At 44.0% G+C, this 15,651-nt stretch overlaps 1 protein-coding gene across 1 annotated transcript; it reads right to left on the reverse strand.

Annotated features, from left to right (window-relative positions):
- Window positions 1-11,272: 11,272 nt before the first annotated feature.
- Window positions 11,273-15,382, reverse strand: LOC109786372 (uncharacterized). The gene is made up of 2 exons (XM_020344942.4): window positions 15,244-15,382; window positions 11,273-15,155 (listed from the first exon to the last, which is right to left on the reverse strand). The coding sequence occupies exons 1-2, from the start codon at window positions 15,281-15,283 to the stop codon at window positions 11,524-11,526; spliced, it is 3,672 nt and encodes a 1,223-aa protein (XP_020200531.1). The 5' UTR covers window positions 15,284-15,382; the 3' UTR covers window positions 11,273-11,523.
- Between the last annotated feature and the right edge of the window lie 269 nt (window positions 15,383-15,651).

Below are 15,651 nucleotides of genomic sequence, written 5' to 3' on the forward strand. Positions count from 1 at the left end.
GGGGGGCGCCGTCCCCCTCTCCTAGTCCAATTCGGACCAGAGGGGGAGGGGCGCGCGGCCTGCCCTAGGCCAGCCCTCTCTCTCTCCACTAAGGCCCATAAGGCCCACTATTTCTCCCGGGGGAGGTTCCGGTAACCCTCCGGCACTCCGGTTTTCTCCAAAACCACCCGGAACACTTCCGGTGTCTGAATATAGCCGTCCAATATATCGATCTTTATGTCTCGACCATTTAGAGACTCCTTGTCATGTCCGTGATCATATCCGGGACTCCGAACTACCTTCGGTACATCAAAACACATAAACTCATAATACCGATCGTCACCGAACTTTAAGCGTGTGGACTCTACGGGTTCGAGAACTATGTAGACATGACCGAGACACGTCTCCGGTCAATAACCAATAGCGGAACCTGGATGCTCATATTGGCTCCCACATATTCTACGAAGATCTTTATCGGTCAAACCGCATAACAACATACGTTGTTCCCTTTGTCATCGGTATGTTACTTGCCCGAGATTCGATCGTCGGTATCTCAGTACCTAGTTCAATCTCATTACCGGCAAGTCTCTTTACTCGTTCCGTAATGCATCATCCCGCAACTAACTCATTAGTCACATTGCTTGCAAGGCTTGTAGTGATGTGCATTACCGAGAGGGCCCAGAGATACCTCTCCGACAATCGGAGTGACAAATCCTAATCTCGAAATACGCCAACTCAACAAGTACCTTCGGAGACACCTGTAGAGCACCTTTATAATCACCCAGTTACGTTGTGATGTTTGGTAGCACACAAAGTGTTCCTCCGGTAAACGGGAGTTGCATAATCTCATAGTCATAGGAACATGTATAAGTCATGAAGAAAGAAATAGCAACATACTAAACGATCAAGTGCTAAGCTAACGGAATGGGTCAAGTCAATCACATCATTCTCCTAATGATGTGATCCCATTAATCAAATGACAACTCATGTCTATGGTTAGGAAACTAAACCATCTTTGATCAACGAGCTAGTCAAGTAGAGGCATACTAGTGACACTATGTTTGTCTATCTATTCACACATGTATTATGTTTCCGGTTAATACAATTCTAGCATGAATAATAAACATTTATCATGATATGAGGAAATAAATAATAACTTTATTATTGCCTCTAGGGCATATTTCCTTCACCGGTGACCCACGATAGCGAGACCTCTTCGATCTCGAAGTAAAGGTTGTGGAGCAGCGCGTCTAGCTCCGTTGTCTTGGTGCCCGCCGAGGCCGAGGTCGTGGCGTCCCCCATGGCTGACTAGCCGAGGCGTGGTAGAGGGAAGGTCTAGGTGCGGATTCTGTGCATGTGTGCGTGCGTGTGTGTGGTCGCGGATGAGGAATTCAGAATTGGTTAGGGTCGTGTATGTATGGATTTTTTGGAAGTTATTAGTATAGTTGAGCGTGACTGGCACGATCGAGGCCGGGAGAATTTAGTGAGAGACGTGGAGCAATAAGGGGTTGTTTGGTTCCTAGTCACATCTTGCCACGCTATGTCATATTTTAAGTTAGGTACTTTAATCAACTTAGCTAGTAGGTGTTTGATTTTAATAATATTTAAGCTAAGATTCTTTGTTTGAGAAATAAACACATATGTCATACATATAAAAAGTGTCGCAAAATTCCCTTAGGCAAGCAAAAGTGTGGTTAAGATTTTGAACAACCAAGGCAAGACAAGTAAAGCAAAAATAGTATGGCGAATAGTAACAAAATTAGTCACCAACCAATTAAGTCCTTCGTACTTTTTTTGTATTTTGGGGCCAATGCCACCAGATAGTAAGAGAACACCCGTATGTACCTACAATTCAGTGATTCTTTGTTCCAAAGTCGAATCCAATAAACGCAAGAACTCTATCGACTATGCTGCATTGCTACCCGCAACAAAGACAAGGACAATGCATTGCTAGGGTGTCTGTTTTCTCTTAGAGAAAACCACAAGTTAGTCTAATTTAGGATAACATTGCAAGATCCTTTACTTGATGCCTCTCATCCTTAAGCCGACATTGATAAAGGAATACAACATAAACATTAGGTGATGCTACTCGGATCTGTCTTATTGTGAGCGTCGATTTTTCTCTATATGTGTTTCTCTCCTGTTCTCCTTTTCTTATTGGTCTGGCGCTTCATCTTTGGACACTTTATATAGCAAAGGTGTGAATATATAGGCATAGAAAAGTGGAAAATTAGGTGTCAAGCAAGCAATATTGTATTCATACATAGTATGTGGTATTATTGCTTAGAGATGGCATGTGAGTGAAAGTGCGTTATATCGACTAGAGGGGGGTGAATAGGCGATTTTTATGAATTCTTCACTGAGGAATTTGCCAGTGAGGAAATTCCTTAGCGAAGAACTACTTGCAGCGGAATAAGTACTCAAAAGTATGCATAGCAGAACACACGCATGGTCATCATGATGAAATAAGGACAAGTACAGAGTACAGAAAGCATAAACACAGGATAGCACAGGATGAAGACAAACAGACTGAAGAAATTGAACTGAGGAAATTGAGAAAGTCTTCAGTCAAAGTCTTCAAACACATATATGAACAAGTGCACAACACAGTTATGAGGAAATGAAAGAGTTGAGGAAATAGAACCAGTTGGCTTGGTGAAGACAATGATTTGGTAGACCAGTTCCAACTGTTGTCTCAGTTGTACATCTGGTTGGAGCGGCTAGGTATTTAAACCTGAGGACACACAGTCCCGGACACCCAGTCCTGAACACGCAGTCCAGGACACTTAGTCCTCACCGTATTCTCCTTGAGCTAAGGTCGCACAGACCTCGCCCAATCACTCGTGGTAAGTCTTCAGGTGACTTCCGAACCTTCACAAACTCGGTCAATCGGCGATCCACAATTTCCTCTTGGATGCTCTAGACCATGACGCCTAACCGTCTGGAAGAAGCACAGTCTTCAAAGGTAACAAGCGTCGGATCCACACAGGATCAATCTCTTCAGTGATGCTCAATCACTTTGGGTTTGTGGGTGTTTTGGGTTTGGGTTTTCCTCACTTGATGATTTTCGCTCAAAGTCCTCGGAGGATGGGATGCTCTCAAATGACAAGTGTCAGTTTCTCTCGGATCAGCCAACCAGCTAGTGGTTGTAGTGGGCGGCTATTTATAGCCTAGGGAGCAGCCCGTCATGATAAGACATAAATGCCCTTCAATGATATGACCGTTAGGTGGGTAGATATTTTGGGACAGCTGGCGCATAGCACAGCAACGGTCGGAAATTTGAGTATCAAATTCCTCAGGGCTATCATGTTCCTCACTGTGTAGGCAATCCGCACTGGCGAATTCCTAACTCCTCAGTCAGAACAAATTCCTCAGAGACCAGAAGAACTTCTCTCTGTCACTGAAGAATGTGACTGAACTGTATGAGATTTCCAATGGCTTCACTCGAAGGGATTGGTAGGTGTAGGATTTTGAGTTGAGCATCACATGGAAATTTTTCCTTAATATTTTCTCGACCCCTTTTAACAGTACGGTGTTTCCTATGACTCAAGAAAGAGAAAATGAAACTATGAAAACAAAATTCTTCACGCTTCATGTTCCTCAAATGAATACCAAGTCTTCAAGGTCACACCAATTTATTCACTTTCAAAGTCTTCAGAAAGTCTTCAGAAATCCAAAGTCTTCAGTCGAAGAACTTCATTTTTAGGGGTCGACTTTCACTGTAAATATCAAACTCCTCATAGACTTATAGACCTGTGTACACTCATAAACACATTAGTCCCTTAACCTATAAGTCTTCAATACACCAAAATCACTAAGGGGCACTAGATGCACTTATAATGAGTTACTACAAATAAAAAGAAAAGAAATAAAAAACAAGATAATATATGACTTGAAAAATATGTATTGACTTCTGGATTTATAGTGTTAGAACCTCTCTGGATCACAAGTTTGAGAAACATGGGGTTATAGAATCACATGAATCTGACAAGCTTGCAAGTGCAAAATAAAGAATCGTGAAAGAGTAAATTTTGCAATATTTATCATTTGGATGGGTTACCAAGAAAAAGAAACACATAAAAAATGTGTCGATCCTACGTTAACAAGTTAAACAGTTTTGTGTGGATGTTTAAATTCCTATGCAATTGAGGCATACACATCCAGTCCATAGAACAAAGCATATGCATGGAAGGAGGAAGAAGGGAAAACTGATCGGAAAGAGTTGGCGAGTCCACAATAACAACGAGAGCGCAATCCATTGATTTTATTAGATAGACAACTCATATTTGTTAATAATAACAAGCCAAACATCACTGATTTTGAGAACATTCACAGTGCTTAGAGGCTTGCTTGTCTCTAAGCCGAGCCCCATAGCCAGCCTCTAAGTTTATCCCAAAACTCTGTGATGTGACATTCCTCTATTGTAGACCTCATAAGAACCCAAAAAACGTGTCTAATGCTTCTCTTTCATCACTTTTCTCTGCTACACTTGATAAGACTGTAACCCTCGGGTTGACAAACGACCCACATTTTATTTTTCTTATTGCCTTGATGTCGCCTTCAAACCTAGAGGCGACGTTAAAAAATAGCCTAGAGGCATTGGTTTGTAATCTGGCAGGATGCAAAAGGCACCAATGTGGATGAGGAGGTGGATTTGAACCTTTTTTACATTCTCTATCTCTACTATTTAAAAAGAATGTAAGGTTCTCATTTCATCTCTCTTTCTTCCAACCTTCCTTATATACGTCTCGCTCTTTCCTTTTCCTCTTTGATTTTTTCTCCCATCTCTAATTGTTCTCCCATCAATTCTTTCTAAAATAGAATCAATTGTCTCATATTTTATTAACTTATCAAATAAAACATATTTTATTTAGCAAGTCATTGAATTCTTACCAAATAAGTGTTTAACAATAAAATGACAGGTAAATTATGGTGATTGCATACAAAATCTTGCTAAGATTTTAACGCATCAATATAATGATAGATGTGCAGTCACGGGCTAATCAACTAGAAGGTTTATACCCCCTCCCCCCCCCCCAATTGCAACGCACGGGCAATTGTCTAGTCACACATAAGATTGTTGCTTATAGCACACCTGTCACTAGGTATAACAGACCGAGATCAAATGGTTCTTTTCATTTGCTCGCCTGAAAATCATTTTCCTAATCTCTACCATAGCGCGACTATGTCTCTCTTACAGCGAGATATAGCGCAGCCTCACGTAGGTGCCCGCCAGAATAGGCCGGCCCAACGTGGACCACAATCCTTCAACGTTTGCCTCCAGTTTTTCTTATTCTTTTTTCTTTTGCTTATATTTCGAAATACTCTAAATATATCTATTATAAAAAATCACTTTATACATAAAAATGAAAATGTTAAACGTGTATAGAAAAACCATTTCTAATGTCTATGAAAATTGTAAAATGTGTATGCAAAAAAATAGACATCAAAACATATATATATAAAACAAATGTTGATCATGTATTTGAAAAATATTAAATGTGTGTGTAAAAAGAGTTCCCGACGTATGCAAAAAATGTACAATGTGTAGGCAAAATTGTATATATGTTTTCAAAAATGTTAATCATGTATTTTAAAAATGTTAAACATGTATTTATGAAATGTTCCTGGCATATAAAAAAATGATACAATGTGTATGAAAAAAGTAGACATAAAAATATAAATTTTCAAAAAAATTAGTCATTCATTTGGAACATGTTAAACGTGTATATAAAGAAATGTTCCTGATGTATAAGCAAAATGTAAAATGTGCAAGAAAAAAGTTAACATCAAAATATATGTTTGGAACAAATGTTAATCATGTAATCCCTCCGACCAAAAATAAGTGTCGCTTATTTAGTACAACTTTATACTAAATCAGTGACACATATTTTGGGACGAAGGGAGTATTAAAAAACAATTCAACGTCTACAGAAAAAAGTTCCATGTGTTCCAAAAAAATTTAAACATGTATTAGAAAAACTGTTCTTGTTCTATAGAAAAGGGAAAGAAAAAACCAATAAAAACTGGCAAAGGAAAAAATGAAGAAATAGTGCAAAAACTAGAAACAATGAAAACCGATAAAAACAAAGATGATGAATGGAAACCAAGATTGAAACAAAGAAAATGGAAGAAAAATAAAGGTAATAGAAAATAAAAGAAAAAACCAGTGAAAACGAAGAAAAGAAACAAGAAAGGGAAAAAACTGTAAAAATCGAGAAAAAACAAAGGAAACTGATTAAAAAATAGAAATACCAAAGAAAACCGTGAAGAAACAAAGAAAACCAAAAGCAAAAATAGAAAGAAGAAAATAGAAGAAAACATGACCAAAAGGTATATATGATTATTATTTCCCTTTTCCTTATACTTCCGTGTTACTGCCAAATACGGCTGCATATACCAGTAATAAAGGAATAAATCCAAAAGGTATATATGATTACTATTTCCCTTTTCCTTATACTTTCGTGTTACTGCCAAATACGGCTGCTTAATATCAGCAATGGTTTTAACGTTCTAAAAGGACACATCAACATCGTATGACCTAATCATTCATTTCTTTCTTTTTTTGCGGGTAGTATGACCTAATCATTCCTGGGTAATTCGACGCATCAATTATCCATGTGAATTATGAAGGCCGTTTCTGTTGGAAATTAAGAAACTAGGAAGCTTGCAAGCAATACTTTGCATCATCATCACATATCAATCGATAATCCCATGTGAAGATTGTCCCTGTGAGCTTTATACAATTTGAGTATTTTTTTTCCCGCACTTTTCATCTCATACGACACATGTAAATTACAATGGGTGTGACCATTGCCTCGACGATTTGAGGTCATGCATTTCTCGTGTGTGGATGGATCCTTCTTCCAGAGCTTTACCTCCCATACCTTGATATCCATTTCAGCACAACTATTTTGGTTAATGCTTACATCATTTATCTATGTGATTTCATAGTGATAAGCGCCTAAAAAGGGTAGTTTTAACAGCTCCGTCGGTGCTGATGAGCTCACGGATAAAGTCGTCGGGTCTTTCATCTCTAGATGAAATTTTATTTTGCATTTTTTTTCTCTTAAGCAAACAGAACTTGCAGTTTATTTATGTCATGTATGTTACTCTGCTAACTATCTTACGGTCACTGAGAAAGAGATATCTAAGAGTAATTCCAGCAGTCGCCATGATTAATGAATAGATTGGAAATTTCTCTCGCAAAAAAAACTTGATATCTAAGCCTATATGTGAACATTGTATGGCCAATTTCTTGCATAGTATTTCAAAATCAAATTGTTGAAACCCCAATTTGGTGAAACAAGGAAAAGCGGTACAGATTTTTGCACAAGTTTACTATTTGGCACATTGGGTATCCTTTTCCTGATACCTCCCATCCTTATGCGGACAGATTCAATGAAAACTAAAATACCATGAAACTTGAAATATGTCTGCGCTGCACCTGATATCTTTTCTTCATGTTTGTTACATACAAAATTGAAGCACGTTCCCAACAAACGTGTATTAAATTTTTCTGACGTGGCCAATCGAATTGTTTTGAGATCTGTGTTTTCTTCTTTTTTTGCGAAAAACTTCCAATCTATTCATCTTCAATCATGGCAGTACAACGAACACCAGAAATAATAAAAATTACATCCAGGTCCGTAGACCACCTAGCGACGACTACAAGCACTGAAGCGAGCCGAAGGCGCGCCGCTGTCATTGCCCCTCCCTCGCCGGAGTCGGGCACAACTTGTTGTAGTAGACAGTCGGGAAGTCGTCGTGCTAAGGCCTCATAGGACCAGCGCACCAGAACAGCAACCGCCGCCGATGAAGGATAACGTAGATCGAAAGGATCCAATCCGAAGACAAACGAACATAGACGAAAAACAACCAGATCCGAGCAAATCCACCGAGGATAGATCCGCCGGAGACACACCTCCACATGCCCACCAACGATACTAGACGCACCACTGGAACGGGGCCTAGGCGGGGAAACCTTTATTCCATCTTCAGGGAGCCGTCGCCGTCTCGTCTTCCTGAGCAGGACACAAACCCTAACAAATCTGAAAGAAACGATTAACAACGGAGCCCTCTCGCCGGCCCTTACCAGGATCCACCTCGCCTCCATGGCCCTAGGGCCACCGGAGACGAGGCAGACCCTGCGGCGAGCCGGCGAGAGGCACAAACCCTAGCTTTTTTGAGATCTGTGTTTTCGATCCAATGGCTAAGGTGTAGGTCGCTGGAGATGCCCAAATAACTGACGGCAGTCAGATAAGATTTCACAAAAATTTCAGAGTCGAATTCCCTGAAAAGAAACATTACAGAGCCGAAGTTTTCTTCGGAATCCCGTCCGAGCTCGATCAGTTGACTAACAGCCCATCAAAAGGGCGGGAAGGAGGCTTTGCCAGGTTGCACGTACGTGACGTCATGTGAATCCGAGTCGGAACCGAGATCAGACGCCGCCTATACATAGAATACGCGTAGCATGTCCATAAATTTGGAGACTTACGCCGAACTCCTCTCATCTCCACGATTACCCACACGACTCGCCGACTCGCCGACCAACCGATGGCGGCGGCAGCGGCAGCAGGAGCGTCCGGCAGTGGCTCCCCGGCGGCGGCCGAGCGGCGCCTGAGGATGATGTGCAGCCACGGCGGCTGCTTCGCGCCCTGCGGCCCGGACGGCGCGGTCCGGTACGTCGGAGGCGAGACCCGCGTCCTCGCCGTGCCGCGCGGGGTCTCCTTCCGGGAGCTGGCCGCGAAGCTCGGGGAGATGCTGGCCGTCGGCGGCCGCAAGATCGTGACAGCGCTCAGGTACCGCCTCGCCGACGACGAGGAAGTGCTCGTGTCCGTCACCTGCGACGAGGAGCTCGCCCACCTGCGCGACGAGTACGACCGCCTGCAGGCCACGCGGCCGTCGGCTATCTTCCGGGTGTTCTTCTCCGGCGTCCAGCGGCCCGCGGCGTCTGGGCGTCCCCCGCTGCACCCGGGGACGCTGCGGCGCGTGCAGAGCGACCCGTGCACGGCCACGCGCGTTGCCGGTCCACGGCCGTTGCGGCGCGTGCAGAGCGCGCAGGACCTCGCCGGATACAGCCGCTTCCAGTTCCAGCAGTGCTGCTACGGCAAGCCCCACCGCCGCCGCGACCAGTACGCGCCCGTACCGGCGCCGCCGATGCGTCCACGGCTCTCCGCCATGTCCAAGAACTCACACGGTGCGACCCGAGAAGGCCAGGAACTGATGACTGCGAAGGCGAGAAGCAGGGACGTCCTCGCCGCAGAGGCGGCAGTGCTTTATGGGAGCTGGAGTGAAATTAGGGTTTAGCTCTTCACAAGATAACACTAGAGCTGTCCTGTCACTGCTATGTACTGTACTACTAAAGAGAGAAAAGTTGTAAAACAATGTATGTACAGATGATTTCCAACGAAATGTCTAATGTCGTCAGCTATTTGTCCAGGATCAACTCTGATGATTCCTGACTTATCTGTTGACAATAGCAAAGATTATGCTAGGATCAAACTTTGTTGATTCGTAATTGTATTACAGGAAGAACATTCTTTGGTTCACTGGAGTACAAAATTCACTTGCAAACTAGAAGTTTTTCTTTTTTCTGAGAACTTGCAAAATACAAAGCTTGATCAGCTGCCTCCTTGCTCCTCGCTGATTACATGTTCAGAACTACGCTACAAAATAAAAGTTTAAATCCACAAAGGAACGTGGATTAAAATGTCTAGAAGGTAAATTTTGCCCTCCAGAGAATCGCATCATCAGTACTTCTATTGAGAGAACTGAAATTTTGGCAGTTGTTTACCACCATAATTTTTCTTAAGAACATCTTCAGATCAGATTCTTGCAACCCACCGTAAATAAGGCTGGTAGACAAGACTTACTGGATGCATCGTTCTATTGTTTTCATTGAATTCCATCGGCAACTACAAGTTAATCACTCAAGAAAGTGGGCTTTCGTTTACACGGATCAAGAAACTAATTATTGGAAACAAGGACAGTTTACCAATTACAAGCACAACAAACTCCAGTCTGCCCCCTTTGGCCATTGATCAGCACAAGTAACGATCAGGATAGCATTTCTTTCCATACCGGTCAAAGCAATTCCAAACAAGATAGCAAGTTTTATAGCGACTGAAAGAAGAGTAACGCCTAGCATCGGTGTCGTTTTAATTTCTGAGAGGCTCTTTTAACATACCCTGAGTATTTCAGCAAGATATCGAATCCGTACAAGTTTAATTCTGCATTCAGTTTTCAAAAAATCAAACAGCACAATGGAAGAAGCTGGCAGAGGGTAAAAAATAACACTACTCCAAACAGATAATGGCTCAAGTTACAATCAAAATGGACCAGTGGTTGCTTCAATTGCTTGCCGCGTATGATCTGGACCGGCAGATCAGAACACATGACAGTATCATCCTTCGCAAATTTATGAAAGTAACTTGTACCACCCACCCAAATCTATGTACAAAGAACATACAAGAACAGGACCTCTGATTGGGCAAGTAAATGATCAAAACAATGAGCAGTGGGTAGCCGTAGGCAGGTAACAGCCTGAGAAGCACGGAATGCCACCAGAGGTTGCCGTTTCAGAAACTGAATGGGGACAACAAAGTGAGCCTGCAGCAGCACATTGAGTTTTATGTACTCGTTAAACCACAAAAGAATATGAAGACTTATGTCAATGGTCAGATAAGTTCTATTTATTTTATTATGGAAATTATTATTACTTATTAGTCCATGTCAGACAGTTATTAATATGCAAAGTAGAAGTAACTGTACACAACAATTTTCAAAATCTAATGCATTTCTTTGTCTTTGGTACACCAATTGGAGTTAGCTTTAAAATCAGGACAGGTTATATTAGCACCCCCCCCCCCCCCCCCCCCCCCCCCCGCGCGCGCCAAAAGTCATCATTCCTGTTGGATGAGACCACATTATCACCCAAACTAAAAACTGCAAAGCCAAATAGAGATCCTCATCTTCAGACAGTTAGTATTGCCTTGCAGCCAGTTGTCCAAACATATCACAAAGAGATTAGAAAACAGAGACATCAAAAACTTCTACGACACGAGTAATTGCTAAAATGTTCATCTGCTACCTGAGAGACGAATTGGATTTCTGGGAGAGATGCAGTTTTAACTCTACAGACAGAAGGGGGCAGGAGAAAGAATGATGATTACCACTGTTTTTACATTTTAATCCAGTAGATAGACGGCACAAAATCCCATCAACCATCATCACCTTACAAATAACAACTCAGGAAAACATACAGTTATAAACAGGTGAGAACTTTGCACTCTTACAGCAAAAGATTAAGAAAAGCTTATTAACCCAACTATTCAAGAGTAGATAACGGTACAGTTGTGGGTAATGGACTACAACAAACACATTCTATTTATTAGCCTGATTTTTTAATTTAAAGGCAGCTGACGGAAGAAATTTCAGATAAACATGGCCATTCTGTGTAACAAAATAACACAAACGGCGGCAAGAAATAGGATACAGAGATTACAACAATGTCAGTACACAATCTGACTGCACCTACCAAGACTAATAGTTGTTCTCTTTTAGTGGTAATCTTCTATCTGGGAGAGCTGCAGATTTGTTCCTGGCCAGGGGCGAATGATTTCTCACGTTTGGTTTCTCTAAGCTAGGCATTTCTTTGCTGCTAGAATTCAAGATAGGTTCCTCAATGTTAGCTTTCTGCATGATCCTTGCCAAGCTTGCATTCAGATCTTCATCTGCATGAATTGCTGCTCCAATGTTACATGTGATCCCATTCAGCTCATCAACTAACTGTTTCCTTTCTTCAACAGCAACATTACATATATCCTTTGTTCTGGACTTCAACTCCTCCAAATGTTCTTCTAACATTTCTTTACTTTCCTCCAAGTATTTCAGCTTATTTACTACTTCCAGATGCTCCTTTGCCTTCTCTAATATCTCCGCAGTGGTTTCAGCTTTGAGTTTCTCAAGAACATGCTTCAAATTGCTAGACTGTTCTTTCTCTAGAACTAATTTCATTTGCAGGGCCACCAGCTCTCTTTGGCACTCTTCAATGAGCATGTCTTTGAAATAACTGTCATGCTCTTGGATGAGATTCAGCGAATTCAGATTTTCTGCAAGGCCATAAAGCTGCTGGACCTCAAGCTGAACTTCTGAGAGCTTTGATGCAGCAGCATCAAGAAGATGCTTTATGTTAAGTTGAACAGACTCAACAATTTGTTGAATGTCAGCAATAGCATCTTCCTTCTCTGCAATTAACATATACCAATCTGCCTCCTCTTGATCAAATATTTCCATGATCTCATGCTCTCTACGTGTGTATTTCTGCTCAAAAAAGCCAAGCCTTGTTTCAAGCTCCAAGAGCTTTTTGTCAAAGACTTCAACAATTTCAGAGTACCTGTTGTTCACTTCTAGAATGGATTTCTTAACCTCTGACTTGATAAGACTGGCCATATCAAGTTTTTGACCCAAATTATCTTCTTCCAGCACACTGATGTATTGCTGAAGCTCCTTGATGTTCCTGTCTCTCTCATCAACTATGCTTGATAACTTATCCTTTTCTTCTCTAAGGGTGCCCTCAACTTCGAATTTGGCAACAAGAGAAAGAACCAGGTCTCTCTTTAGTGCACAATTTTCATCCGTATAGCCCTTGAGGTTAGTTTGCATGTCAACTTTTAACTTTTCCAAACTCTCCAGTGCTTGCTTTTGCTGATGAATATTGATCTTGAGTTGGTCCAGCTCTTCCTTCATCTCAGAAACGGCAAAGTTTGCTTCATTGAGAGCAAACAGTAACTTCTCATTTTCTTCTGTGTTGATCTCCTCAGCTTTCATTTTAGCAATAGTCGCGACATCAAGATCCTTCTTCAATACATTGTTTTCATCCACATAGCCCTTGAGTTCAGTTTGCATGTCAACTTTTATTTTTTCCAAACACTCCACTGCTTGCTTTTGCTGGTGAATATTGATCTTGAGTTGGTCCAGCTCTTCCTTCATCTCAGAAACAGCAAAGTTTGCTTCATTGAGAGCAAACAATAGCTTCTCCTTTTCTTCTGTGTGGATCTCCTCAGCTTTCATTTTAGCAATAGTTGCGACATCAAGATCCCTCTTCAATACATCATTTTCATCAACGTAGCCCTTGAGTTTGGTCTCCATATCAACTCTCAGCTCTTCCAGATGATCTACTTCTTGCTTTTGCTGATGAAGAGTGATTTCGTTCTCACAAAGCTTGCTCTTACTATCGGAAAGGGCACAGTTTGTTTCATTAAGAGCACCTAGTAACTTCTCCCTTTCTTCCCTGTGAGACACCTCAGCTCCAATTTTGGCGTTAAGAGCAACATCCAGATCTCTCTTCAGTACATGGTTGTCATCCATATAACCCTTGAGTTCAGTCTCCAAATCAACCTTTAGCATTTCCAAGTGCTCCACTGCTTGCTTTTGCTGATGGAGATTGATTTCGAATTGTCTCAGTTGGCTTTTCTGCTCATCAAGGTCACGGTGTGCTTCATTGAGATCACTCAAAGCTTTCCCCAATTCCTCCTGTAGGCTCTTTTCCTTCTCTGAAGTTTCTTCTTTTAAGCAGTGAACATTTCTTGATGCATTGTCCAGCATTTCTTTGTATGCCCCAAGTTGCCTTTGCATCTTTTCATGCTCCTGCTCCATATATTCTAGCTGTTCAATTCTTCCATGCAGTGTCGCCATTACCTCCAATTGGTGTGCCTGTTCAGCTTGGGACTGAGCAATGACAAGGTTCTTCTCCTCCAATTGATTTTTCACAGCAGCGACATTCTGCTCAAAAAATTCACACCGCTGCTGGATATTCAGTTTTAAAGTATCAACAAGTGAGCAGGAATCATAGAACTTTGACTCTACAGCAAGACGGACTATTGAAGCTTCCAAGTTCTCTACGGTTTGGAGTTCCAGTGAGCTATAACTGCTCAGCAACTCATTCTGCAATTGCCTGATTAGCATATCTTTGGAATCCAGCTGTGACAAGCATCCATCAAGATCATTCTCAAGCTTTCCCATCTTTGCTTTCCACTCTGTTTCTTTACGGCTCAGTTTCTCGGTGCAGCTTCTATGTGTCTGCTCCAAAGCTCGGAATTTCTCCTGCAGACCCTTCAACATCACTGCAGCATCTGCACCGCCAATCTGAGCCTCTTGGTACTCCTTGAGCGAAGACCGCAGATCCCCATTCTCTTGATCAAGGCGCGCCTTACAATACTCCATCTCATTGAGCAGAGTGGATTTCTCAGCCAGTGAGCTCCTCAAAGATGCAATCTCACCGTCCCTCTTCGACGTCAGCAGCTCAATGGTCGACCTGGCCTCCTCATACTCCAAAACCACATTGCCATACATGTGCCTCAGATCAGACATCTCTGCTTCGAGCAGCTTCCTGCGGCCTTCCTCGTGGGCCAGCGCCTGGCTGCACATCTCGAGCCTCGACCGGAACTCCTCGGCGACCCTTGTCTTGGAATCCAACTTGGTCTCAAGAGCGCCGATCTGATCAGCCAAGGTTGACCGGTCGGAGCCCCACTGCCTCTCGGCGTCTCTGAACTCATCTCGGACCTTCTTGAGGGCCTCCTCGAGGTGCCGAAATTGCTCGGCCTTCCACTTGAGCTTGCCCTGGATGGCGGCCTTCTCCTCCTCGAGCTTGGCGAGGGTGTCGTCCCTCATCATGACCTCCCTCTGTGCCAATGCCCTCTGCTCAGCCTCCGAGCACCTCTTCTCCTTCTCTGACAGGAGCCTCTTGAGCCTTGAAACCTCCTCGCTGGAGGAGCGCAGGGCCACGTCCTGCTCCAGCCGCTTCACCTCGGACTCCTCCAGCGCGGCGACGAGCCCCCTCCTGTCGGCATCCCAGCCCTCGCCCCTCTCCCGGAGGCTGGCCTTGAGGCCGTCGTGGGCGGCGCAGAGGTGCCGGAAGGCCTGCTCCTTCTCCGCGACCCTGGCCCGGAGGCCCTCGCACGCGTCCCTGGCGGAGGAGGCCTCCTGGTCCTTGGCGGCGATCTCCCCCGCCTGCCGCTCGACCTCCGCCCTGGCCTCCCGCAGCCGGGCGGCCTGCTCGGCGGCCTCGCGCCTGAGCCCGTCGACGAGGGCCGACTTGGCGCGGCACTCGGCGGCGCGCGCCTCCGCCTCGGACCGCAGGCCGTCCAGCTCCTTGCTCATCTCCTCCATCTCGGCTGCTCAGATCAGAACCAAAAAAAGAGGCGCGACGTCAGGCAAACGGAGAGAAATCGACGAAATCTTGCGAAAGGCGAGGCGCGCCACCTTTCTGGGAGGAGCAGGTCGGGAAGAAGGAGCGGGACATGGGCGCGGGGGCTAGAGATCCGGCATGGACGGGAGGAAACCCTAGAGGGGGAGGGGAGTGGGGACAGGAGAGGAAAGATTTGGAATTTGGGCGGCGCCGTTGCGATTTACTCACCTGCGGGTTTGGGGCGGACGGGACGGAGAGGCCGGCCGTCCTGTCTGTTGGGGTTGGAGCGGCCGCGGCGGTGGGGGGCGGAACGGATCTGGGCGGGCGGGCGTGGCGGCGGCCGGGTCGGGGGGCTCCGTTTGGCGCTGCTCGCCGTTCTCGGCTTTTGAATTTGGCCTCGCCGGGAGGGAGGAGGGGTGGTGGTCTAGCAGGTAGGCCGACAGTTCATCAAATTTGGATGAGTTAGTAGGCTGACAGTGGGG

Source organism: Aegilops tauschii, chromosome 4 (assembly GCF_002575655.3).
Source record: "Aegilops tauschii subsp. strangulata cultivar AL8/78 chromosome 4, Aet v6.0, whole genome shotgun sequence".
Lineage (NCBI taxonomy): Eukaryota > Viridiplantae > Streptophyta > Magnoliopsida > Poales > Poaceae > Aegilops > Aegilops tauschii.